Here is a 26,459-nt window from a genome sequence, read left to right as displayed (position 1 = left end):
GAGAGAGAGTGGGTAGGGGCCCTATCTGAGGCTCCCTGTTTGCTATCCATGGATTAGTGGCCCGTCCTCTCTCGCTCGCATCTTGATTTTATGGGCGTTACGGGCTGGGACTCGGGCAAACACGCAGGACATGAATCGGCTGCGACCTATTTTTATCATCAACAACGTGGTGATAACTTGTTTCTTTTTCACTTTTCTTTTTCTTTTTCTGCATTTCCAGGTTCCACATCCATCTGTGCATGTCGCTTTTCTTGTCTTGAATCACGACGACGAGAGAGGACCAAGGAAGCCAGAGCCATAAGAAACGGGATCACCTTGTGACTTGTCCAGACTACCTAGCATATAATGGACTCTCTGGTTCCCCATTCATGAGGTGCCACACATCCCTCACATCAAGCTTCTCGTGTCTCTTGACGAGTCCCTGTGTCGACTCAAGTCCCATCTTCTCGACGCTTCGCATCACATTCGGACGCTTCTCGTTCTCCTCGTTCTCCTCCTCGAGTGCCACTTTCAACAGCACAAACCCAAGTCAGTCGAGGACTCGAGCACGGTAAAGAAGTGGTAAATCCGAGTGGGGTGAAGCACTGAAGTCACTTACTGTGCAGAAACACAGCCGCCCTCTTCCCGCTGAACAACGCATGCGGGATATTGGTCACGTTGTCCGAGTTGGCGTCTCCGACAGCATAGACGCCGGGGACATTCGTCAAGAGGCCCTCCTTGTTATTCACCTCCATGCGCCCTCCAACCAGCTCAACGCCCATGTCCGGTCCGACAGGTGACGCCTGTTCCGTCGGAAAATTCGCCAAAAACGCCGCCCGTTCAACGTACCCGTCACCGTCACCAGAGAACTCGACCCGGAAGCGATCCCGATGCGCAACAGACGGCAGGCCCAGCATATCAAACTGGCGCCACTCCTCATCCTTAAACGCCTCCTCGTCGCCTCCCAACCGCACGAGGCGGGCCACCGGCCTGTTCTCGACGCTGATGTTGCGCGAAGCGAGGTACGCCGCCCACCCGGGATGCTCGGCCTCCGCCTGGGCGCGCTGCTCGGGCGTGTCGGTCCCGTTGACGAAGGCGACCATGTCGCCGTTGAGGGTGTGGATCTCGCGCACCAGGCCCGGGACCTTGGGCAGCGGGGCCAGGATGCCGAGCGGCTGGTGGGCGTACTCGTGGCCGTCGCACCAGGGGCACCAGAAGATGCCTTTGCCCCAGGCTTCGGCCACGCCGGGCGTCGAGGGGAGGATGTCGCGGAGGCCGGTGGCGAGGATGATTTTGCGGGCGTAGAGGGTTTGGTTTTCGAGCTTTTGGGAGGGGAGGTCAAGGTGCGCGACGACGGAGAAGAGGGTCGGGTAGGTCGGGTAGGTCGGGTCCGTGGGGAAGCTGCTGCTGTCGTCTTCGTCTCGGTCGAGGGTAGCGGAGACGGGGGAGATGGCGGTCACGGTGCCGTTGACCATGGTTGCTGTGTTGTAGTGGGCTATTTGGGCCCGCGCGATGTGGCGGAAATACGCTGGTGGGACGCCTGCGGTTGGAACAAACAGAATGTGAGTGTCGCGTATTATAGTGGCAGTGAGAATTGACATGCTGGCAGTTGAAAATCGAAGAAGAAGAAAAGAGAACTTAGAGAAGAAGAAGAAAAACAAGAGGCCCTTACCGTCAAACCCGAGAATATCGTGCATTCTCCGCGTGGGATCGTTGCGATAGGTCCCAGAATCAATCATGAGGACGTTGCGACGCATACGAGCGAGGCCACTGAGCGCCGAAAGACCCGAAGGGCCTCCTCCCACGATGATGGCATCGTACAAGGTAGCGGGCGACACATGCTGATTCGGAATGGGGGCCTCGGGGGCCTCGAAGGCCAGGTAGTGTATGGCGAAGACGGAGGCCAAGGTGCCATGGAGCCAGATGCCCAGGGTCAAGCTGAAGACGGCAATGACGAGGTATCGTAGTCGGGTAGAAAGTGTGGGAGTGTGAAACCCTGACAGAAGCTTCCCCATGCTGTCGGCTGAAAAGGTAGTTGAAAGGGTGCGAGGGAGCCCCGACTGCTTCAGAGATGAGAGACACATGAAGATCAAGACGAGACGGGGAGTCGGGGACGTGGGCAATAGTTAACCAGTAGGGCGGTGCGTGCAGGGGTTCAGGTCTTCAGGAAGCCGGAGGGTAAGCCGGAATGGAGTGCCCCATGGAGAACCACTTCCTTGCAGCTCTCCGGTCTTGGTGTGGACGATCCGGGTATTTGATCGTCGGGGGGTGGGAGTCTAGAGGGGGCGGCAGAGATGCGGGATCGTTTCAGTTTAAGATCGGCAGTTGGGTCGCGTCCATGCAGGAAAAGCTTGGTAATAGTGTAAATGTATGAAATCTAGTTAGGGGAGCGGAATATGGTCACAAAGAAAATATGATACACTGCAGTGCAAATCATAAAATAAGTATAATGACTAGAAGGTCGGTGAGAAGAAGTCAAGAAGATAAAAGGGAGGAATGGACATGAGGAGAAGAGGCGAGAGATGGGCCGCCGCCAGGGACAACGAACACATCGCATTTGTATGGACTACACTTACAGAATACGGAGTAATCATGTCGTAGTCCTGCGCTTCTTGGTGTCCCATATCTCCTGGCCTGGCCGAGACGTTATATTGAGATATGCCCCGTAATTACCAGACGGTCCAGAGCTCAGTGCCCATTTCGCGCTCCGAGTCCCAGCAGTCAGAATCCCGGAAATCCGCCACCGATGTAAATGGATTATGGCACCGAATGGATTATGGCACCGAATGGATTATGGCACCGAGCCGTTCCTCGGTGGCTGCTGACGGTTTTCTGCACGAGGCCGGGAGTGGGAGTGGGATGACCCAAGGCCAAGTGGCAAGCCCCTGAATGCATGTCCATGTATACCTGGACTTACACGGATACAATGTCGTCAGGAGTCAGGGGTCAGGGCCAGGGAGTCGAACTCCTGAACGTCATGGACTAGTCCATGGAGATCGAGGTTAACAGGCCGACAGAAGGTTATAAACCATCCAATCGATCATGGAGCCGTGAAAGTCAGTTAGGGCGGGCCGTTCTAATTTACCTTTCGCCCACCAGACCCGTCGACCCTGAACGGAGGTACCCGGAGCTTGGAGTGCCCCGATGGGCCGATTACGGGCCCGGTCGGGTCTTAAAACGCGCCCCCGGGGATTCGGCCCCCAAATATACGAGCAGACGTGACTTATTTCGTGTCACGTCTATTCCTATATCGACTACTGAACTCACTGTGAGACGGCTTTCATTGACAATGACAAACTTGTGGATGCTGATGTATTCGCTTGTTGAGTCCTTTTTCCTAACCATAGCCTCAAAAAAAAAAAAAGAAAAAGAAAAGGGGGGGGGGGGGATAAAATCACATCTCCGACATCACGACCCATCCCCTATACCGAGTCAACCACCTCAATCCTCTTCCTTCCCGTCCCAGACCTTTACCTCCACACAAGTACACCATCGATCCAGCTTGATCGACTGGTTCTCGTCCTCTCCCTCCTTAGACCCGATAAACGTACACCGCGGCTTCTCATTAACGGCAACACACTCATGACTCTCGCAGTCCGAATCCTTCTCACACTTCTCCCCCGTAGCAGGAACCATGGTGGAAGGACAACTGTCGGGCACGTCAAACTGATCATCACCATCACCACCGGCGGGCATCTCAAACGCGCCCCCAAGGCACCAGTGCTGCTCGAATATGGGCACCGCGTTGAACTGGACCTGCAGCTTCCTGACATACCGCGTCTCGCCGCGGACAGTGATGTTATGCGACGGCGAGTACTGCCAAGACGTGAGGCCGTGGAACCCCAGCTGGCTCCCGATGTACCTCTCGACACTAAGCGACGGAGCCGGCAAGTACACATGCGTCTGGATCTGGTCGTCGTCGGCGATCCGGATCGTCTCGCGCAGGACGCGCTTGATCTCCTCCACCTGGTCCGGGTACGCCATGCGCCCGCGTCCGGCCAAGGCCTCGGGCGTGATGATGATGGCGTGGACGAACTGTTCCTTGTCGCCGTCGAACTCGTTGGCGTGCCGTTCGAGACCCGGGTTCGTGCGTCCCCCCTGCTTGGTGCCGATGCGGAGGAACCCCGTCACCATCTTGCGGAAGTACATCTCTTGGCTGTCGGGGAACATGCGTTCGATGTCCTCGCTTTCGCCCGTGCCGTTGCCCTTGGTGAAGCCGGGGACCTCCCACAGGTGCGCCACCCATACGCCGCGGGAGGAGGCGACGAGGATCGCAGTGCAGCCCGCGATGGGTGGGATGCCGCCGCCGCGGGGCCAGGCCCCCAGTTCCCCGACCGCCGGGGCCAGGAAGTCCGAGTAGGCGCTGGTCGACCACCGGTCATGGTACGAGTCGTCCTCCGACGTGCGGCCGTAGCCCGGTCCTGTGGCGTCGATGTGCTCGCGCATCATGTTCCACCATTCGGCGTGTTCTTCGGCATCTTGGGACACGTCGTCGGCGACCTTCCACGTGAACATGTCAGGCTGTGGCTTCGGGTCGTCGTCTGGGCCGTCCAAGCTGCCCGTGGCTAGGTGGCAGAGCTCGCAAGTCCCGCCGCAGAGACCCCTCTTGTCGACGCAGATGATGTCCAGGTTGGGCTCCTGCGTTCGCGCCACGCTGGAACCGCACCAACCTTGATAGAACACCGCTCTCTTGCCCAACCGAATCACCAGCTCCCGTGCCTTCTCCGGGTCGGATTCCTTGTTCACATTGTAGCCCACCTCGTCTTGGTCGCCAGGCGTGAAGTGCCAGGAGAGAAGGTTTTCCCATGGAGGTCGGTTGGTGATGTTCCGAGGGTCGTGTCGTTCGTAGGGTAAGACGTGGAACGCATTCTTGTCCTCGAACCCTGCCCTGCTGAGCTCAAGCTGGACTCCGGTTATGGCGTCTTGGATGTACGGAAGAAACTCTGGCTCGATCCTGTCGCCATCCTCCGTCCGTACTTGGTTTTCCGCCGGTGCAGCGATGCCGATGTAGATCCAATCCTGATCTACAGGACTCAGTGGACCTCCTGGCGCGACATATCCCGCAAGCCCAGAACGCTGTGCCGCCCCGTCCACGTCCTGGAGGAAATTGGCGACACCTTCTTCGTAGTAGCCAGGTAGGGATCCGGGAAATTTTTCGCCGAGCTTCTCCTGGCTGGGCAAGCCGATCCCCACGGTGAATGAGGGCACTTCCCAAATGTGTCCAGTCCAGACGGCTTGCGGTGAGGCGATGATGATGCCGATGCAGCCATAGAGCGGAGCGACGCCTCCCATCTGAGGCACAAGAACGGCCTCGTCGCTTAGATTGGAAGGCCGGTTCAGCAATGTGAGTGTGCCGGTAGACACATGCGTGTTGTGAGCTGCCTCCGAGTCGAACCCCGGCTTCGTGCCATGCGCCGCGATGATCACGTTGAGCTTCTGCCACCAGTCCATCTCACCATGCTCCCAGTTCATCGGGTTGAAGATTCTCTTGGTGACGATTTCCGTGGCAGAAGCCAGGAGTTGGGCATCCTTCATGTTCTCATCCTGCCGCGCCTTGATTGTGCTGATGGCGCGTACATCTTCGATGCACTCGTCGCATTCACCACATCGAGGTACGATCTCAGGTGCTGCAGGAACAGAGCAACTCTGGCCGTGCTGGAGCTCTCCGCCCGCGTGAGTTCGTGACCCTCGAGAACGCTCGCCGTTTCCGCACCACGAGTGACTGAACAGAACCCTCTTTTCCCAGAGGAGGACAAACTCCCTAGCCCGAGGAGGGACGCGAACGGGAGCCTGTGATGTCTGGGCGGGAGGAGAAGACGAAGCCGTCTGTGTCGTTGCAGATGTCGGAGCCGCCGCCGCGGTGGTATGGGGCTGAAGGATGACTACGCCGCTCGTTTCGGCCAACTGAACTTCGGAATCCTCTTGGCTGTCATCGTCCGGGAATCCAGGCCCAAACTGCCACGACGCGAGACCTTGGTAAGGGGCAAAGGAACGCGTTCTCATCAGTTGATTGAAGTCGTTCATTTTCGTCTCCAGAGAAGTGGACTCGTTGTCCAGCACCTCGGATATCTCCTCCTCGAGGTTCGTTGCATCGGGGGGGTAAGGCACGATGGTGATTGTGCTGGCAGGGAATTCGCATTCTTCAACCAGCAGCTTGTACAACGTCGAGATGCCATCTTCGTATCTGAGCTTGCCAACGTTGAAGCGACCTCCCGGTGCGATGATCCAGACTCGCAACCAGGCGAGAGATGCCGCATGAAACGGATCACCACGTTCTCGAGTGTGTGGGAGGAGACCCGGTTGCTTTCCATCCCCATGTCCCTGTCTGAGGAATTCGATGACATCTCGCTGGAAGTAAGATTCAGGATCCTCGGGGTAGTCGTCTTCATCTTCAGTGTCGAAGGACGGAACTTGCCAGATGTGAGATTCCCAGACGCCCTTGGGGGAGGCAGCAATGACAGATGTGCAGCCACGAATCGGGCCAACGCCGCTCCCCATGGGAATTTGAATTTCCGCTCCGTCATCATCGCCAGTCGCAAACAGATGAAGGCGACTTGTTGTGTGCTCGTCGCTGTCGGTGGCGTAGTCGACCAAAGGTCCGTTCTCTCGGGCGAGCATGTATGTCTTGAACCACCACTCGGCAGACCTCTCACCCCCCTTGTAGGTCGCCGGAGAAGTAGGCTTGTTCCCCAGGATGTCCTTCACTTCTTCCATGCTTTGGCCGTCAATCTGCCTGGCCGCCAGGTTGGCCGTCTGGCAGTCTGTGCAGCGTCGGGGAGAGCATTTCATGGTACGACAAGCGCCGTCTTCTGCGGGGACCAAGGGCCACTCCTCCTCCCCTTCGGTGTGGTTCTCATCTGCATCCTGCCGACGGACAAGTCCCGTCTCGTCGTCATCTCGAGCCGTGTCACACCATGTTTCTCGAAGAAGCTCTTCAGTCTCGAACCTGATAACCAGCTCTCGGGCACGGCCGGGTCTGCCGGGGGCATACTGCCAGGACAGAAGACCTGACCACCACCTGGAATTGCCCTCAAAGTCGCCGCCCAAGTCGTCCCTTTCACCTTCATACTCCCTCCAGTCCTCTCGGACCTGAACGTCCATTTGGTACAGTTTGAGGTGGATTTTCGAGTCAGGAATGCCCTGGTCCCGGAGTTGGGTTTGAATCTGGTAGATGGACCGGGGTGTTACCATGACAGATTCCAAATCCCGATCCGCGGACGTCACAATCCAAACGCCAAAGAAGTCTGGGGATCGAGGGTCGAGATCACCTCCAGGCTGAGTATGGGTGAAGAGTGGCGGGTAAAACTCCGTGTTCGGATTCGCGCCGTGACTGCCTTCTCGGAGGAAGTTGGTGACGCGCTCCTCGAAATATGTCTCCTGTGCCCAGGGGTAGCGCGCCGGGTTATTTCCCTTGATGAAGTTGGGGACCTGCCAGATGTGGTTGGTGTAGACGCCGTGTTTCGAGGCAACAATCATCATCGTGCAGCCCCAGACGGGCCCAGAGCCTCCTCCCAGACCAGGGACATGGACACTCCCGTGAAATCGGAAAGGTTCGTCAAAGGCGATCCACTTGCTGGACGACGCGCCAGGCACCCGTTGCCAGGCATCGTCGGCGACCCAGAAATCAGTACCGTCCCCGGCACCGTAGTCAATGACGACTCGCCACATCTTCTTCCACCAGTCCGGCTCGCCGGGCTGCCAGTTGGTTGGAAGAGACAGTTCTTCTGTGAGGATGGCGTCTCCATCGCCCACGCCGCGACGTTGGACCACATTGCGGCGCTTCTCGCTACCGTCGTTGCCGTCGCTCGGGGTACCATCTTCTCGTATGCAGGCACCACCCGGGAAACTGCATAGGCCAGGCTCGCAAACCGGGGTTGGCTCTGGAGTGGATGATGAGAACGAAGTGGTCGTTGTAGTCTCGACAGTGCTGCAGAGAACCGTAGTCTCACATGCGGCCTGGTAGCACGTGGTGGTACGACTTGTGGAGTGGGCAACCCCTGAGACAGTCACAGGTGCTACGTCGCAAACCTGGGAGCAATGGGGAGCGATCGTGTAACTGACGGTACACGATGATTCCGAGGCCGACGAGGTGGAAATAGACGAAAGAGAGGCTGAAGTCGAGACGGAGGCCGAGGTAGATGCGGAAGTAGAAGTAGACGTGTCGGTGGTCGTAGTGGTTTGAGTGGTGGTGAGGTCGTCGTCCTTATCCTTCTCTGGATCTTCTGGATCAGGTTTGTTGTTGTTTCCACCGCCGCCACCGCCGCCACCACCGCCGCTGCCGCCTCCTCCTCCTCCAATTGGGAGGTTGCCGTCCGGTAGATTTCCCCCGCCGCCGCCGCCGCCTCCTCCTCCTCCAATTGGGAGCTTGCCGTCCGGTAGATTTCCCCCGCCGCCGCCGCCGCTGCCGCCTCCTCCTCCTCCAATTGGGAGGTTGCTGTCCGGTAGGTTTCCCCCGCCGCCGCCGCCGCCATCATCGTCGTCGTCGTCGTCGTCGTCATTGTCTTCTTCATCATCCTTGCTCTCTTCCTCATCGTCGTCATCCTTGCTCTCTTCCTTGTCGTCATCTTCATCCTCTTCCTTGTCGTTGGAGGCTTTGGTGGTCGAAGACGGACGTTGAGCAGCAGAAGAGGGTGAAGAAGCGGCAGACGAAACAGCCGAGCTGGGAGAACCAGGTGCACTCTGCTTAGAGGCGGTTTCCCCTTGCTCTGGCGAAGACTGGGAGGAAGTGGGTTGAGAAGAAGAGGACGTCGATGTCTGGGGAGGAAGGCTGCCGGAGGCAGCTGCAGACGCAGGTGGCGACGACTCGGAAGACTGCTGAGATGCGGGACGCGATGTCTCAGAGGGCGACCTGTCGCTCGCAGACGTTGCCGTAGTCGCTTGGGACCTAGACGAGGAGATGCTGGATGAGACGCTCTCAGTATCGGCGGCTTCCGATGAGGAGGACGGGGTCTGAGCAGTCGACTCGGTGTTAACCGTGCTGGAGGTATCGGTGTCTAGGCTCGAGTCCGATGTTGCAGGGGCCGAGCTGCCACTAGAGGGCGACGACGCAGTCACTGAGGATTTGGACGGAATTGGAGTGCTAGATGGGCTAGTCTCGGTGGCGATGGCCTCAGAAGATGAGGCGACCCGAGCAGCAGAAGAGGAGTTGACCACACTGGCGATCGTGGTATCGGTAGCTAGGCTCGAGTTTGATGTCTCAGAGGGAGAGCTGCCCGTAGCGGAGGACGATGCAGTCACTGAGAGCTCAGAAGAAGTTGGAGTGCTGGATAAGCTGCTGCTCTCAGTATCGATGACCCGCGATGAAGACGTCTCCTGGACCGTAGACTCGGAGGCTGGGATGCTGGATGAGATGCTCTCGACAACGACGGTTTCCGATGCGGATGCAGTCTCGACAGTAGACTCGGAGCTGGCCACGCTGGAGCCATCGGTACCCAGGCTCGAGGTAGTGCTTGGGCCGGTGGACGTCGAGACAATGCTTTCATGCGAATCCTGGTCATTGAGTCGGGAGGAGCTCGTCTCAATGCCTGAAGAACTCCCATCAAGGGAGGAGGAGGAGGAGCTAACTTGGATGCTCGAGGTGCCACTGGTCAGGGATGTCAGGCCAGTGGCCGCACTCGAGGTTGTTGGCTGGTCAGTCGTGCTGCCTGAACTGAGGACGGAAGTGTCCGTGCCAATGAGCGATGTGGCCGTCTTGGCTATGGACGTTTCGCTTTGAAGATGGGACGAAGCGCTGCTGGTGATACTCGAGCCAGCAGACTCAGCAAGTGAAACAGTGCTAGACACAAGGCTCGTGCTCGAGCTGCTGAGAGCAGGAGAGGAACTAGTGTAGATAGTCGACGTCAGAGTCTGTGAGGCCATGCTTCTAGTATCGACCTCGGAACTGGCTGGTTCATCGATTGTCGAGGTGGTAATGTGGCTACTCGAAGCAGGAATCTCAGTAGGCCCGACACCGCTGCCACTGCCTGTCTCTCCAGAGGAGGTAAAGAGGCTGGAACTGGCGGAAGAGGCGTGAGGGGAGCCGTCACCCTGAATGATCGAGGTGACAGTTTCGATGCCCGAGTTGAGACCCGCCTCATCACTGGATAGGATTGAGGAAGAGAGAGGGTGGGAGACGGAGGATGAGACACCCTCACTCATCGTTGCAGAAGTCGCAATGGCCGAGATAATAGTCGTCCCATCAACGGAGCTCTCGAGTGAGGAAACGTGGCTTTGAATGGCTGAAGTAGCTGTCTCAGTGCTCGAGGTGATGTCCGTCGGGTCAACCGAGGAGTCAACTGAAGAGACTTGGCTTTGAATGATCGTAACAGTCTCAACAGGGCCAGTTCGCGAAGCGTCGGAGGTGGCCGAGTCTCTCCCCGAGGAAGAGGTGTCGACTGGTCCATGTGCCTCACTAGCGTCATCATCGCTTAGGAGAGATGATGTGCCTGCAGGCTCTCCTGACGGATGTGATGTAACTGTAACAGTCACGACGACGTCGACGAGAGGAACAGTCGCAGTATCCTTTTGGTCAATCGCTGACGTGGAGATGGTGGGTGCCCCATCTTCACTGACTGGTGTAGAGCTCTGAATAATCTCAGTCGTGATGACTGTCTCCGTGACGATCAGGGTGGTGGTGGTCTGAGAAGCATCACCAGCCGTCTCGTCATCGGGAATCGGGATCTGATCATTGTGAGTAGGGACCGGGTTGGCGCTGGAAAGACCACTCTCCGACTCATCGACAACACAGGGAGCTGATTCAGACAGAGAATATGAAGGCTCTGATGTGGTGGTGTCGACCCCAGCAGTGATGACGAGGGTGCTGCTAACGGTCTTGTATTCCGTGACGGTGAGAGTGGTCGGAGACCCAGCATGACCAAGAGAAGTCGTCGGCTCAGGGTCCAAGCCAGGGTGGGTCGTGTCAACAGCAGGGAAGGTATCCGATTCGCCAGCGACCTGAACATAGGTAGTTAGCAGGCAATCACGTGATCTCGGTGAAGGGGCAACTGGTTACTTGACTACACCGGCCGGTCGATGTGTCTAGAGGAGTTGGGGTTGGGGTTGGGGAACCAACCAGAGCGGTGGAAGTCTGATAGAGAATGGAAGAAGTCTCGCTCTCTTCCAGAGTAAAGATGTTTGTGGCAAGCATCTCAGATGAGGTACTTGGGCCGAAACCAGTGCCACAGTTGCCGCAGGGGCAGATCTTAGTAACGTTGTTAACGACAACAAACTTGTCGAAATCATCACCCTTGATGCATGCCCCATTGTTATTGTCGGCTAGAAGTTCAGTTTACATAGAAAGGTTAGCTAGTGAACACACTAAAGAATCGACGAAACGAAGTCATGCTAACCTGCAGCCATGCTGATGAACGAGAGACAGCAAAGTGCTAAAAGAAGCACCAGCAACCTGGCTCTTCCAGGCCAACAGCTGAACCAGCCCATGATTGATGAATACGTGCGCGCAAATCCACCAGGAGGAAAAGGCTTTGCGATAGTTGTCAGATTCTTTACTTGTGTTGTAGAATAGTGTAGGAGGAGAACTTGAAGAGGCAATCAACAAGGGCTTGGTAGAAAGGATGGGTAACAAGTAGGAGAAGCTCCTAAGGGTGAGTGAAAGAAAGGTGAGGTTGAGAGTTGAAGAGTAGAAGAAAGAAGAGAAGAAGATAGAATAGTTAGAAAGGCAGAATAGCCTTTAAATAGCGGTAGGCAAAGCTGGAGCCTGGAGTGATGGGAGAATATTTTCTTTTCAGAGCCTTAAAACAGGCAGGGCAGCCGTAATAAGAGATTATACACATACACCTTCCTTGCTAGTAAATGTAAATAGAAACATGTCTGCCTTGATGGATATTTGGCTAAGGCAACTATCTATAGCCACTCCTGTGTCGACTTGAATGTCAAGGTTGATATAAGGAAGGAGGCAGTTTGCAATATGGTTTCATAATAGAGAGCCCTAAGGTGCATTGGTCCTTAAAAGTTGAATCACATCATCTCTAAGTAAGAAATAATTCTTAACCTCATAACTGGCTTTATTAGTACTGACTGCCTTGAGCTGTATATCACAGGAGGCAAAGCCATGACAAGCCAACCGGAAGCCCATGGACATAATGCTGCTCTAAGTCACTTACAAGGTCGGGCCATTCTCAACTCGGACTGATGGCCATGAATAACTACATGTTAGAAGGTAAGTTACATGTCTGACGAACATCTCTGGACTTTAAAAGCCTCACAGGCCCCCCTCCTACCAGGAGCCCACATCTAGGATGTTGATAGTAACGTGTATCATTGCAATCCTATAGTGTTATGCATTTAAGGTTCCCCTACAATATGCCCACAGCCAGGGGTATCATGAGCTTGATGCCTCCGGCTTTATACGCAGAACGGTTCATGTTGGTTTAAGACACCACATCTTGATGGATGGCTATTGAGACTGTTACGTCAAGAGACAGCTGTCTATCTACATTTTCGAGATGTAGGGTGGAGAATATTCAGAATGCACCCCCTTTTCCTCACGCCAACAACTTCTGCATTATATGACCACCTTATTTATCCCTAGGGTTCGGAGGCAACCTGGCAACGTTATAATGGAGAATGATAGAATCCATCTTCGTTTAATGAAGGATTAGTCAGGCATATAATAAGCTCACGCTACTATCAGAACAATCAACACGAAGAATGACACAGAGAAAGGACACATGAAGAAGAAAAGAACGAAACGCCCACCCTTCAAGTTATGAAGCCGGTTGATTCAACTCGATTGTCCTTCTTTCAAGACTGACTGACTGGCTGTCTGCCTGCAGCTAGACGTCGTGATATCGGAATACACATCATGGTAATGCCATAGGCCAACTACTCGCTGTGCAAATCAGGGTTGTTATCCTTGTTGACTTTCGGAATGAGCAACCAACTAATGGCGCAGGCGACCCAGAGGCCGATCAGCACAGGCTGCAGGACGGAAACACCTGCCCTCGAAGCAAGAACACCGGTGATCATGGGAAACAGTGTTCCACCACCCTGGGCAAAGACAAAAACGAATGCCATGGCCGTCGAGTTCAGCTCTCGCGGGACAAGTTTGGATGCGACAGACATTCCCTGGATATAACATATAACAGTTAACCATTATTGCCACCATCAACAAAGGGGATCAAGGAAAAGCAGGGCAACTACTAACCGTGGCAAAAAAAGGCCCGGAAAAGAAACCGATAAAGCTGATTGCGATCAAGGCAGCGATGATATTCGGCACACTGTCTACCAGTTAGCGACGAGACCATGTCCAACGAGAAAAAGAAAAATAAAAAAGGACACACACAGCCAGAAGACGAGTTGAAAGGCAACACAAAATACTGCGTAGATGAAGACCATCCTCCGCTCACCGTAGCGATGCGTAGGTTCGGCCAGCAACAACCGACCGAGGAAGACTCCTCCATTAAGGCCGGCCGGGACGTTCCCCATCAAAGCGAGATCCCCCCCTCGAGCCTGAACGAGGTACTCGACGACCCATCCGGCGGCAGTGAGGAGCGCGCCGAGGAAGAAGAAGTAGAAGAGGCTGATGAGCCAGACGCTCTTGAGGCACAGCGCTTTCTTCATGAGCTGCGTGGGGGTCGCCTGCCAGTCCGGTTGGCCTCCCTCGGTCGCCGCGTTGGCATCGCCGCCTCGGGCCGCATCATCACTGTCAGAGCGGTGATTACTACGCCTCCTCCAAAAGCGAGTCTTGATGGTGTCCCGGAAGGCGAAGATGGTGGCGGCGGAGTTGAAGACGCCGATGCCGAGAGGAAAGGCGTAGTAGAGGTACCAGCGCGATGGGGTATTCGCCGTGGCGACGGCGGTAGATACGAAGGGGGCGACGAGACAGCCGCCGGCGTACATGGCGTGGATGAAGGCGAGCCAGAGATGGGCGCGGACAACTCCAGAACAATACGTGTTGCCGCCTGTATCCTGGTACGCCTGGCCTACGGAGACGATCATGAAAGTGACGGCAAAGAGGGGGAAGGGGGGGTTCCAGACCCGCAGTGCGTGAGCGATGATCTGTACGACAGTGCCGACGGCCAGTAGGCCTCCGAGGTCGAGGATTTGCATCAAGTGGGTGTTGGTGAGGGCGGCAAGCAGCCAGCCCAGGAAGTTGGCAACATAGCTAGTGGACTCGGTCAGTAGTAAGTACAGTGTTTTGTATCGATGATTCGTTATTTTTCTTGTCTCTTCGGGGAAAGACCAGATCCAGAGGAAAAGGGAGCGAGACGGGCAGTCACCGACATGACGGAGACGACGGCAGTGCTGAGAGTATGGTCGCGGATGAAGTATGGCATCAGCGGACCAATGCTGCCGTCGTTGATGCCGGAGACGAAAAAGGAAAGGCCCGTTGCCGCGATCTTGAAGTGGACATCGAAGCCGATCTTGGGCGGCTCTGGAGGGCCCGGTTGCTCTGAGGACATAGAGGGCGGTTTGCTCCCATGTTTTGTGACATCACGGAGCTCATACGCCTCTGAAAGCGTGGTGCCTTGGATGGGCGGAGCTTCAACAGTGGTGGTGGTGGCCATAACTAGGACTCAGCTGTTACCGAGGTCAGAGTCTCAGAGAGGCAAGCATATCAGAAGAAGATAATACCAAGATGCCCGGTTATCTCATTTGCTGAAACAGAAAACAGACGTTCGAATTTATTATATTTGTAATGTACCAGCGTGGGAAAAGCTCAAGATATTCAAGGTCAGGTGGTCGAAGAACAAGGGTGCTTTGGTCCCGACGTTCCGAAGGCTGAAGCTAGCAGTTCGGACTCGAGATCAAGTTCATAGAGGCGGATCAGTGGCCTGAGGGGATGTTTGATGCTGAGAAGCCACCGAAAGTACATCGTACAGGGGGCGCTTCCACTGAAGAAGCCGCCATAACTAACCATAATCTGAGGTCCTGGCCACTAAAGGCACGTATCTGTCCGGAGCTACCGCTTTAAGGGAATAACTTACACACAGACCACTAACGGGCTTACGCTCCGAGCTGGCTAAACAACGGGGAAACTACGGGGAACTAACTAGCGGTCACTTTCTACCAATCAATGCTGTCCAATGATGACTCCGTGCGTAACCCCGTATTTCTCCGATTCTCCGTGTGTCCGGGCTTCAAGTCATCCGAAGCCACTTCGTAATTAACGGGCACGGTCCTGCGGAGGAGTATTTCGTCAACTTCTTTCCTTTGACAGCTTTGACAAGTTAATTATGGCCCTGGCCATTTAAGTACGGATACAAAGTCTTCATGATATAGCAAATGTTGAAGAATGAGCCCAACGTTGAGCGGCACATCACATCCCATCAGCCAGATGTCAGGGCCGCGACTCCTTGATCACCACCCGTGCCGTCTACTTTACTGCGTTGCTCGGCTCCTCAACCTCCCTAACCAGGGTATCCCTTTCAACAACCGCCATAGCAAGCATCTCTCGCGCTCTTCCTCTTTGGCCGTAATAGTGTTCGCTCTCGTGCGTCTTGTTGTCCGTCTGATTGTCCTTGTTCTGGGTGCGGGTTCTGAGCTGATGGTTGTGATGACCGTCTCAAGTTTTGGCGACAGATGGGACCTCATATTCCAGCAGTATCATGTAGGGCCTAAGAGCAGCGGATCAAGGTTAAATAACCATGCAATTATATCATATGCTACACAACAAAGACCATCATCCAATTCGGCAAGGCTGTCTGATCACAGCCATGTACCGCATTCCTGTATTTCCTCCACTGTACATTGGTGCAATATTCTGTGGCGATGCACTGATGAGATCGTCGTATGCATGTATAGATGTGTAGACGACCGGATGTGATGACGGGTATAATCTAGAAGATGATAAGTCGTAAATTCGTTAAATACCCCTTCGTACGGACCCTGAACGCTGTGAGAAACTGAGGACCAGTAACCCCTAGAACGCCTACCCACCGGACAAAGTGCCGGTAGGAGGCACCCCGCCCCTTGCAATGAGATATTACATCTAGAACAGAACCCAAGAAAGGGGGGAAAAGAGGGGAAAAAAGGGAGAAAAAAGGGAAACAAAAAGGAATAATAGATATAAGAGGCCGTCAAATAGTCGGTTAGTCCGCAGAGGGTGCAGCAGGGGTGGTGCTCTTGGCCGGACGAGGAATTAGTGCGTACCCCGGGAAGGCTTCAAGAAGGCTCGCCCCCCTTCCCCTACTTTCCCTCCGCACGAGACCCGACCTTCACCCAATCCAAGACACGCGGGTCTTGGCTAGGCGGGTTGTCCTTGTTTCCAGGCGTGTGCAGGAGGGGGTCATCCTTAGCCGTCCCGGGGTGAACCTCGATGTTGAGTCCGAGGCTACTGGGTGTGTTCCGCGCCTGGTCGACCAATGCAACGACATCGAACTCGGCTTGCTTGTTCTCTTCGCTCTGGAGAGCTTTGGCCAGGGCTTCCCGCTGCGCCTGCGTAATGCTCTGCGTCCGTCCCACCTGGCCCGACTGAGGCGGTCCCGAATGACCCCACTGATAGTTGACGGGCCGCAGCAACGCGGCTCCCGTCTGCAGCACCCAGGCCTCCGTGGCGCCCATCTCGTCGTCGCCTTGCTTGTGCTTCTTGGGCCGCCACTTCTCGGGCAGCGGCTTGGTGAGGAGGCGAACGACGGCGAGGAAGCCGCGTTTCACGGGCCTGAAGGCACGAGCCACGGCCCGGAAGAACATGAGGACGAAGCGGTCGGGGATCTGACGGATGAGCGCACCGAGGGGAATGACGAGGGCACCGAACAGCATGGACCATCCCCACTGGGCGGCGTTCAGCGGCTCGGTGTCGAAGACGGCGCCGGCGAGCCAGATGATGACCATCTGCCCGGCGAGAGTAACACACTGGACGCCGAGGAACCAGGGGTTACGGAGGACGCCCTGGTACCAGATGTTGATCTTGTTATCGACGCGGCGGCAATTGTGCTGGTTGAAGAACTGCATCCAGACGTAAATGTTAAACACCATTGTCTGGAGCTGCTTGCGCTCAAAGTCGTTTTGCGGGTGAAACAGCGCCTCGCCCGCGTAATGGAAGGTAAAGATAACGGCCAATTGGTATATGGCGACGAGCAAGACCATCTTCCACATGGTGATGGTGACGATAGGAGCCGTGCGGGGTTCCGGTTTGCGCTTCAAGAAATCGCGCGACGGATAATCGGTAGCCAGACCGAGAGAGGCGAAGATATCCATGATGAGGTTGATCCAGAGAAGCTGAACAATGTTGAAGATGACGTTGCCTGCGAGCTCAGAGACGACAGTAAGGGTACCGGCTGAGATGTTGATGGTGAATTGGAACTAAGGAAGACAAGAAAAAGTCAGTCAAGGCCATTCCATACATTGGAGATTGAGTGACGGATCATGTCTTCACATACCTGAAGGAACTTCTTTGTCGCGTCGTTGACAGTTCTACCCCAGAGGAGAGACTTCACGATGGACTCGAAATTGTCATCCAAAAGGATGATCGAAGCTGCCTCTTTCGCCACCTCGGTGCCCTGAATACCCATGGCGAATCCGACGTCGGCAGCTTTCAGGGCCAGCGCGTCATTTGTGCCGTCACCGGTGACAGCGACAGTCTCGCCCATTCTCTTGAGGTGACTGACTAGCAAGAGCTTGTCCTCCGGGCTCGACCGTGCCAACACCTGGAGGCGGGGGATAACCAGGTCGAGCTGGTTGGACGTGAGTCTCCTAAAGATAGGACCGTCCATGGCCAAGCCGCCGGGCGTATAGATACCGCACTCGGCGGCGATGGCCTTGGCGGTCAGGAAGTTGTCTCCCGTCACCATGCGCACGAAGACGCCAGCATCCTGACAGGTCCGGACCGACTGGATCACCTCGGGCCGCAGGGGATCGCGAATACCAAAAATGCCGATGAAAGTCAACTTGTCGAAATGCTTGTCGAATGGGATCGACTCGGGGTCATTCGGATCCTCGAAAGCCTCCGTCCGAGCGAAGTCTCTGTAGGCGATAACGACGGGACGGAGCATATTGGTCGCATACTCCTTGATAGAAGCGTTGATCTCCTCGCGGATGGATTCGGTGATGGGTTGCGTCGCCATGCCCGACTTGGGGTCGGCGAGGATATCGGTGCATTTGGAAACGATCACCTCAGCGGCTCCCTTGGCCAACATGCGGCACTCGGTGGGACTGACTCTGCGCATGACGGCCATCCACTTCCGGCTGGCGTCGAACGGGGACAAATTCTCGATGTTGCCGTTTTCTCTTTCCTCGTTCAGGTGAGCCATACTCAGGTACTCGCGGCCGAACTTGAGTAGAGCGGTCTCCGTGCTGGTTCCCACGAAGCCAGGGTTGGCCGGGTCATCGCTCTCGAAGGCGGTCGAGTTGAGAGCGATGCTGTTCTTTAGCAAGTCCTTGACATCTTCGTCGAGAGAAGCTACGAAGTCGGGGATGCTCGCCTCTTGCTGGCCGGACGCCACGTCGTTGGCGGTATTTTCCGTGTCGCTCCCGGCCGACGCCGACGCGGCAGAGCTGATGGTAGGGCCACAGTCACCAAAGGGGACCGTGCCGAGCCTGCCGACGACGACAGTCATTTCATTCTGGGTAAGGGTGCCCGTTTTATCGGAACAGATGCACGTAGCGTTGCCCATGATCTCGCAGGAGCGGATGAGACGCACGAGGTTGTTGTCACGCAACATCCTCTTGGTGGCGAAGGCGAGAGCTAGGGTGACGGCGAGGGACAAGCCTTCGGGGACGGTAACGATGACAACAGTGATGGCAAGGATAAGCACCTCGAAGAAAGCTTCTGCCCTCGCAGCCGGGTTGGGATCCATATCCCTAAGCCGAGTGAGGTAGCGGACGAACATTACGAAGAAAAAGATGAAGCCGGCAATGGCGCCGAAGGTGATGAGCTGTTTGGCGAGAAGACCCAGCTTTTGTTGCAGGGGCGTCTCCTCGACGTCCTCACGGATGGACATTAGGGTCCGTCCGAAGGAAGAATGCTCGCCGACAGAGAGAACGAGGTAAGTGCCGATGCCGCCGCACACCGTAGTGCCGCTGACGATGAAGGGGTCGGGCGCGTGCGCCCTGGTGGCGAGGGTGTTCCAGTCGCCGACTATGCTCTTATGGACCAGCTCGGACTCGCCCGAGACGGACGATTCGTCCACTTGGACACCAGCAGCAGAAATGAGGACGCCGTCCACCGCAACGACATCGCCCGTCTCGACGTGCATCACGTCACCAACGAGGACTTCGTGAACAGGGACATTCCGGGTCTTTCCCGAGCGTGTGACCTTGACATCGCGCTGCTCTTTCCGCTCGTTGAGTTTGGCAAATTTACGATCTTTGTGCCAGTCGGTGGCGGCACTGGCAAAGACGATGACAATAATGGCGACGACGACAGTGAGACCATCAACCCATTGTATCCTATTAGCGTCGTCCGTAGCTTCGACGGATTCGTAGATGCCGAGGGCGAGGGAGACGCTCGCCGAGACGGTCAGCAGGAAGATGAGCTTGTCGTTGAAAGCAAGCCAGGCGAGGGCGAGGAAGGATTTTGGCTTCCGCTTGGGTAGGCGGTTGAGACCGAAGATGCGCTTGCGGTCGGCGAAGGACTGGTCATGGTGGCCGACGATATCGAGGTTATTGAGGTCGAGATCGAGATGGAAGGAGGCCGAGTCGCTGTCGGGGACGAGGACGGGGGTGATTTCGGGTTCGCGCTTCTCGCGAGCGGCGGCAAGGGCCTCATCGAAGGTGATGGTGCCATCCAGCCCAGACTCATCGACACCTAGACCGGCCTTGGGATCGGTGCGGAGACCGGCGGCGAGGCCCTCGATGCCGCCAAAGGCTCGTAGAGCGGAGAGAGAACGGGCGAGGATGAGCTCGTGTAGCTGGGCTGGCGTGAAGGCAAACTTGTTGTTCTTGGGACGCTCGGCAGCAGGCTGCTGGTCAAGGACCTTGACGTCGAAATGGTCCTCGGCGAGGATCTTGGGAGGCGGCTTCCCATCAATGGAGATGGAATCCGAGCCATGACCATCCGTGCCCGGTGGGTGGCTCGGTGCCGAGGCCTTGATCTCGTCGCTCATCGCTGCCCACTGAGCTGAGTGCGAGAGACACAAGACTCTAGGATGGACGCGCGAGAGGAGGCGTTGGTGTTAGGAGGGTGGTGGAAAAAGAACCAATGGCCAGAAGAACGGGAAACAGAGGTCGAGCCATGCACTCGGGGGATGTGGACGGACGAGCAAAAGGGAGAAGGTCAAGGAAGGACGAAAAAAGAAAAAGAAAAAGAAAAAAGACAGGGTTGGACCGTGGAAGGCCCGTATGGGTCAAGGCTGGTCATTGGGACAGGACATGGGGGAGAAGGAAGAAGGAAGAAGGCGAAAAGGCGACGACGAAGTGCCAAGACAGGCGAATAACAGGGCGTGGGGTGCCGCCTTAATGTGGATGTCTCAATTGTCTGGGAAATAGCGGGGTGGGTCTCTATCCTCACCGGCCGGCTCCACACTAAACTGGCGGCTGACGTTGCCTTTTAGTGTACTTAATATTTGCTGCTTTGCCCCTTCTTTGTTTCTGGCGGATAGGGCTGTCCAGTGTCACAACTTGGAGAAAGGTACCTGTGTAACAGTCTAATGAATACTCGAGAAGCGAAGCCAATAAAGGAGGCAATGCGCGATCAGAGCAATACGAGACATGTTAATGGCCAAATACGACTAGGTATATAATAGAACGGACTAGGTAGGATTTTGCGAACGTCTTTATTCGACATTACAACGTATAATGCTTTGCAAGACAGGCTGGGCGGCTACCTTGGGGAACATAAAGGTACCTTAGGTACTTATGAGCAGAGCCTCACAGTCGGCCTCGACTTAGCGGCATAGGTACGCTAGGACAAATTAGGTATGTCTGTCCTTCTAGCTGTCGCCCTGGTCGGGCTAGCCACGTCACCGTGGTCTGGTCGAGGATCAAGCGTGTGTATCATGGTCATAAGTACTTTCAAGTATCCTTCGTTCGGTATATACCTCATAGTGTCATCTTTGAGGGATAGAGACACATCTGGAGACTTCTTCCTGTCACTCAATCACCCGAAGAGCCAAGCAGTAAAATGTAGGTATCACATATACGAAATACTTTGCGCTGCCGCAACGTGAGTCCCAGTGGGAATTGTAATTGGATCGGCAACCTTCATTTTATTCGTCCGAATAATTGCCTACTTTTGATTCCCCAAAATAAGAAACATCTTTTGTCTTGGTCCGATCAAACTCCAACGCAGACACCTGGCCTCCAGGAATTCCTCTTGTTAGAGAAACAGAACACATCATCAGGCATTGCATCTGCAGTGGCATTGCTCTAGGTGTACAGAGCAGGTCCCGCTTGAATGGGCCGGCGCTATTATGCGGTCAGCAATCCAGATTATCACCATCCTCAAGACCCTCCACCTGAGGTTATACCTCCCAGTCAATATCGCTTCGTTCCCGGCTTTCTTGATGTCTGGCTCCTTGTCTCGCCCCAAGCTAGTAAATAGCAAAGAGGTCATTTCGGAAACAATGTTCGGGCCTCAGAAAAAGGACGGGCCTCGTCTGATGAATCCCAAGCCGGCCTTTCTTGCTCTCCGTACTCCGATCTTCCTTTGTCCGCCCCGCCGGGAATTGAGGCTGTGTTCCCCGCCCCCAGACTAAGGCACGAAGTACAGACAAATACTTTATCGTGCCCTCCATTTCCATGTCCTAGGAATGAGCAGCGCAACCCTCTCTCGTACGAGAGTCTCAATCCAACAAGGGTCCTGCATACTGGATGCCGGGAATGTGCTTCTGGGCACACCGCCACGCTCCATTCAAGACATCCAGAACTATCCTGATTGCAGAACGAAGAAAGCTTGATATCTTCTCCTCCCCACTTCCTCCCACTTCCTCCCGCTTCCAGTCTGTGCTGCGAGTAAACCGAAAGTTCCACGTTTCCACGTCCCAGCCTCCGGTCTGTCGTGATTCGTCAATCCGCTGAATTTCGGGTCAGATGACCGATCGACGCCGGATGGGGCCTCAGCGGATGTCGGGTCCGACGGTTCGACATCACGCACCTCATCTCGCTGCTGCAAAGCATGGCCTATGGCAATCTGTGAACATTGTCATTGATGAAGACATGTTCGTACTTCGTAGTGATGCTTCGGGATGCCACTTGGGAAGAGGTCTCCCAAAATGAAGCCGAAGACGTTAACGAACCCTGTATCTCACGACAGTGTGCGCCTCTTCAATTTTGTGATGATCACTTCATGCATGCCTAACTGATCCCGGTATACATGTACGTGCGTCGCTTAGCAGGACTGCTTACTACTTGATGCCTACCGCCTTTCTGCTATTCCCTCACCGCCAAGGACGAAGCCGAATGTCGCGGGAATGCCGCAACACTTGCAGAAAAAGAAGAAATTCTCGTGGCGGGTTCTACCCCTCATTTCTTTGACCCCTGCGAGTTTCAATTATCGAACACCTCCAGCCCCTCCGTTAATGCCAAGCTAGTTTGAACCATTGAGTGGATTGAGCGAAACTGGGCGACGTTTTTCGACCCATTTCACCCACTGATAACTCGTCTCCCCAGCTGGAAGAACTCAGCATCTTCAATGCCGACAGGCGTACTCCGCTACTTTCGTATCGACTGTGGAGCTGTTCGATTGCGTCAATCTTAGCTTCGGCGGTCCGCCATTTATCTCGCCTCTTGGTCAGACAATAGAGAACAGCACTCCGTCGAAGTCCCTGCCAGCGCATACGCCATGTGACAGACGCAAATGAATGTCGAGGTCCTTCGATATGTGTTGACATCAGTATTTACGGCTGTCTGTGGCTTGCAAACGTTTTTGCATTTGAAAAGGGGGGGGGGGGAGTCAGTGACAAGAGGCAATCCAGAATGCGCGCCCTTGCAGCTTGTTGCCCGACTCGATACGCACGATCTTGCACAGCCGCACAGGGATTCTAAGGCAGGAATCCTTCCATAGACTTCAATCGTGGAAGAGGCGGGGCATAAGAACCCTCCCAGCCGAGACCCGTTGAAGGATCCAAGCGACCATCGACTTGGTCAATTTCGCACGTCCCAGGTGGGATCAAATGGCGCATCTGGCAACCTCGGATTGGCAGGACGGGTTGATACATCAACCGGACGAACCGACTCAGGCTGGTGACATTGTAGATACTAGCTGGTCCTCTCCAGATCCTTACCTGGTATCGCCAGGGAGACCACAGCTTGAAAGAAATTACGATCAAGTTGCGATTCATCCGCGTGGAATGGCTTCATCGGTACAAGGACACGATAACTACGAAGTATTCCGTACGTACTATGGGGAAATGTTCTCTTTACCTTAGGTACCTTAGGTGGTGTGCGGTTGAGATCACATGACGTTTTCTTTATCCACTCCTTGGACTTTTGGACCCGTTGGAGACAAGGACGGCTCACGGTGTACGATGTACTGCGTACGTTACTGTTGAACGACCGGCAGCATGCAATTTTCCCTTGAGCCATGTAATACGGAGCGTTCTTGAAAATAATCCGAAAATACAGTTAGTATTCGTACAGATTTCACCGGACTTGCTTCTGGAGATGCATTGTCTTGGGACTGGCTCCAGGCGTTCCAGGAACGAACCCCAGGCTCACACGTCATAAGTCACGTGATCTTAAACTCGACCGTGGGACGCACATACCGCCTACTAAGTACGGTTTAGCGCCACTTTTTCCAAGTTCGATAATTTTTATCCGTACCTCGCGACATCAAAACCTACCTTAATGTTTCTCCTCCATGAGCACCAGACGCGTAATTCCTGAATTACCCGTCATCCACCGAACGCTTTTCTGAGGCCGCTTCAAATGAACAGCTATCGACCACAATACACCAGTCGCAGAGGCGGCTGGCGTGATCGCGAGAGTCGCGATGGCCGAAACGACAACGGTGGTGCCTACCGCGGCTACCAAAATGTCCCGCCGCCGCCTTCGTTCGCCCCCCCTCCTCCACCACCTGGTACTGATAGTTGGCGTCATGGCTCCTATGACCGCCGTGAGTCTCGAATGCGATCTCCACCACGGTATAACGATAGTGCGCGCCGTGGCCCTCAGGACTTCCGCGAGCCCCGACCGCCGCAAGGCGACTTTTCGTTTCGCATGGAGAAACCCGCCGGTGTAGGCGAGACGGGCGCTGGAGACTCGTACCGTCCTGGACAAGATCAGGGCAGGCGACACGGTATCAGCCGTGGCCGCCACCCGGGTGCGAGGCGTGGACGCGGTGGCTATTTCCGAATTATCCCTGCCGAACGAGAGTTGTTAAGCAGTCGGGATCTTCGCGTGCGAGAAGACCTTTGTGCCTCTGGTGAAAACGGCGTGACATACCGCGACCCCGAGGACCTTTCCGATGACGAGGAAGCCGACATGGAAATCTCGGACCAGTCGGGAGACGAGGCGGGCCAGCCTTCTGCGAAGCGCGCCCGGAGCGCTGCCGACCAGGGCGCGTCGGGCGACAGTGTGCCCAAGTGGTCCAACCCCGACGCGGAAACGGCGCTGCCACCGCCCGAAGAGGGGCCCCGGAAAAAGAAGAACGTGGTGCAGCTGATCCGAAAAGCGCGCATTGAGGACAACTCGGCCGCGAAGCTTGCCGCCACCACGGAGGCGGAGGATTTCATTTCGTTCGATATGGACGGCGATGATGACGCTGCGGGTGCCATCGAAGGCGGTGGTGGTTCCGGACCGACGCCTGGCCCTGCACCACCTGCAGGCAACCGTGGAAGGAACAGTGCCAACATTTCTCGGGATGCTCCTGCCGCACCTCCAACTACGAACTTGCTCCAAGACCTGCGCAACAACATTCGCGCCTCTGACCCTCTAGGTTCTCGCAAGCGCACCATCGATGACGAAATCAAACCTCCTGCCTACGGCCCATTGAAGAAAATGAGCAAAATGCCTGTGAAAGGTCACATTGTTTCGGAGTGGTTGCCCATTCCCGACGAGGATTCTTGCCCTTGGATAGTTGCTGACCATTCTGCCGATTCGGAGATGAGTGTCTGGTGAGTTTTGAGACGCACCTTTTCTGCCTTGTCTCTTCTTTTCCTCGTTCTCTTGCTGTTTTTTTTTCTTTCTCTTTTTCTTTTTCCCATTCCCGCTTTCCTTCGACCCCCTCTGACTCGTGGAACGCGTCAGGCTGCACAAGGAGATCGTCGATTTCTATGACTACGTCAGACCTCGTGTCTTTGAACAGCGCATGCGGAGTGAGCTTGTGGAACGGATACGGGCGGCGCTCCGTAATAACGTTAAGTACAACGGCTGTCAAGTGTTTCCCTTCGGTTCGTTCATGTCGGGTCTTTACCTTCCCAACGCCGACATGGACATCGTGGTCTGCTCCAAGAACTGGCTCCAGCGCCGGCCAACTGCGTTTCCCACTCCATCGTCTCTCCACAGGTTCCGTAGCTTCCTCACTTCGAACAAATTGGCCGATGGCTCGTCGACGGAGGTTATTGGCCGCGCACGTGTACCCTTGGTCAAGTATATCGATACAGTTACCGGTCTGCGTGTGGACATGTCCTTCGATCGCATGGATGGACCTTCGGCCGTCAAGACGTTCCTAAAGTGGAAAGAACAATATCCCGCCTTGCCCATTTTGGTGACGATTATCAAGCACTTTCTTATGATGCGTGGCTTGCATGAGCCGGTAAATGGTGGCATTGGCAGCTTCTCCGTCAGCTGCTTGGTTATGAGCATGTTGCAACTGATGCCGCAGGTGCAGAGCCGCAGCCTCGTCCCGGAACACCACCTCGGGGAGATGCTCATGGAGTTTTTCGATCTGTACGGCAACCGATTTGATTACAAGAATGCGGCGATTCGCATTAATCCACCCGGCTACGTTCGTAAGGTGAGTCGTCTCTTCGGATTTCATATTCACATCCACCCATCCCGTCCTCTGCATGAGTGAGCACCGAGAGTATCAAGGTTGCCATCCCTTACTAACACTCGTCTCCGCCCAAAAGTCGTCCAACAAGCACAACCTCACGTACAAGAACACGGACCGACTGTCCATTATCGATCCAAATAATTCGTCCAACGACGTCGCCGGCGGGTCCAGCAACATCGAGGCGGTCGTGTACGAGTTCCGTCTCGCCCATGCCATGATCAAAGAGCGGATGGCCGACATAGCCCAGGGCAGGGTGAAGAACAGCAAGGCGAGCATCTTGGAGTCGATTCTCGCCGGAAACTACCGGTCTTTCCGGCTTCAGAGGGCACATCTACGCCGCCTGCACGAGAAATACATTGGACCTTGCGAGGATTGAGAGCAGCAGTTCCCTCGGGACGACTCCGTACAATTACGACGTGACCGGCGCGGCATATTGGCCAATTCGGCATCCCGGCACACGAACACGAACATAGAACATCTACGCATGATGAACGAAGAGAGAAGCGGCCAACGGATCAGAGGTTCATGAGACAATTCGGAGTTTTCGGATTTGTTTTGACGTTTACTGCCCATCTTGAGGCCGACACGAATTGGCATGTTTAGGGGAACGGCAGGCTTAGACATGTGGAACGGCGTCGTTGGGGGAGGCATGCAGCCTAGGAGGTTG

The 26,459-nt window shown here is 55.3% G+C and overlaps 6 protein-coding genes across 6 annotated transcripts; 2 read left to right on the top strand and 4 right to left on the bottom strand.

The window, feature by feature from the left end:
• Positions 1 to 172: 172 nt before the first annotated feature.
• On the bottom strand, positions 173 to 2,120 carry SODALDRAFT_287962 (FAD/NAD(P)-binding domain-containing protein). The gene is made up of 3 exons (XM_028608584.1): positions 1,652 to 2,120; positions 599 to 1,519; positions 173 to 507 (listed from the first exon to the last, which is right to left on the bottom strand). The coding sequence occupies exons 1-3, from the start codon at positions 2,061 to 2,063 to the stop codon at positions 332 to 334; spliced, it is 1,509 nt and encodes a 502-aa protein (XP_028470399.1). The 5' UTR covers positions 2,064 to 2,120; the 3' UTR covers positions 173 to 331.
• Positions 2,121 to 3,330: 1,210 nt separating this feature from the next.
• Positions 3,331 to 12,341, bottom strand: SODALDRAFT_374899 (hypothetical protein; the record flags this gene model as incomplete). The annotated part of the gene is made up of 6 exons (XM_028614714.1): positions 3,331 to 10,911; positions 10,970 to 11,232; positions 11,356 to 11,555; positions 12,081 to 12,105; positions 12,183 to 12,210; positions 12,288 to 12,341. 6 exons carry the CDS (start codon positions 12,339 to 12,341, stop codon positions 3,421 to 3,423), a joined length of 8,061 nt encoding a protein of 2,686 aa, XP_028470398.1. The 3' UTR covers positions 3,331 to 3,420.
• A 215-nt stretch (positions 12,342 to 12,556) lies between these two features.
• SODALDRAFT_326747 (MFS general substrate transporter) lies at positions 12,557 to 14,534 on the bottom strand. The gene is made up of 4 exons (XM_028610245.1): positions 14,203 to 14,534; positions 13,262 to 14,083; positions 13,124 to 13,196; positions 12,557 to 13,044 (listed from the first exon to the last, which is right to left on the bottom strand). The coding sequence occupies exons 1-4, from the start codon at positions 14,484 to 14,486 to the stop codon at positions 12,802 to 12,804; spliced, it is 1,422 nt and encodes a 473-aa protein (XP_028470397.1). The 5' UTR covers positions 14,487 to 14,534; the 3' UTR covers positions 12,557 to 12,801.
• A 561-nt stretch (positions 14,535 to 15,095) lies between these two features.
• Positions 15,096 to 16,076, top strand: SODALDRAFT_18970 (hypothetical protein). Its single transcript, XM_028607124.1, has one exon. The coding sequence runs from the start codon at positions 15,215 to 15,217 to the stop codon at positions 15,743 to 15,745; it is 531 nt and encodes a 176-aa protein (XP_028470396.1). The 5' UTR covers positions 15,096 to 15,214; the 3' UTR covers positions 15,746 to 16,076.
• A 31-nt stretch (positions 16,077 to 16,107) lies between these two features.
• On the bottom strand, positions 16,108 to 19,964 carry SODALDRAFT_267047 (plasma membrane calcium-transporting ATPase; the record flags this gene model as incomplete). The annotated part of the gene is made up of 2 exons (XM_028607526.1): positions 16,108 to 17,223; positions 17,301 to 19,964. 2 exons carry the CDS (start codon positions 19,962 to 19,964, stop codon positions 16,108 to 16,110), a joined length of 3,780 nt encoding a protein of 1,259 aa, XP_028470395.1.
• Positions 19,965 to 23,664: 3,700 nt separating this feature from the next.
• On the top strand, positions 23,665 to 26,440 carry SODALDRAFT_18949 (hypothetical protein). The gene is made up of 3 exons (XM_028607122.1): positions 23,665 to 24,911; positions 25,045 to 25,753; positions 25,869 to 26,440. Exons 1-3 carry the CDS (start codon positions 23,725 to 23,727, stop codon positions 26,166 to 26,168), a joined length of 2,196 nt encoding a protein of 731 aa, XP_028470394.1. The 5' UTR covers positions 23,665 to 23,724; the 3' UTR covers positions 26,169 to 26,440.
• The last annotated feature ends 19 nt before the right edge of the window (positions 26,441 to 26,459 follow it).

The sequence above is a fragment of the Sodiomyces alkalinus genome (genome assembly GCF_003711515.1).
Source record: "Sodiomyces alkalinus F11 unplaced genomic scaffold SODALscaffold_1, whole genome shotgun sequence".
Lineage (NCBI taxonomy): Eukaryota > Fungi > Ascomycota > Sordariomycetes > Glomerellales > Plectosphaerellaceae > Sodiomyces > Sodiomyces alkalinus.
This window is presented reverse-complemented; position numbering and strand designations above follow the sequence as displayed.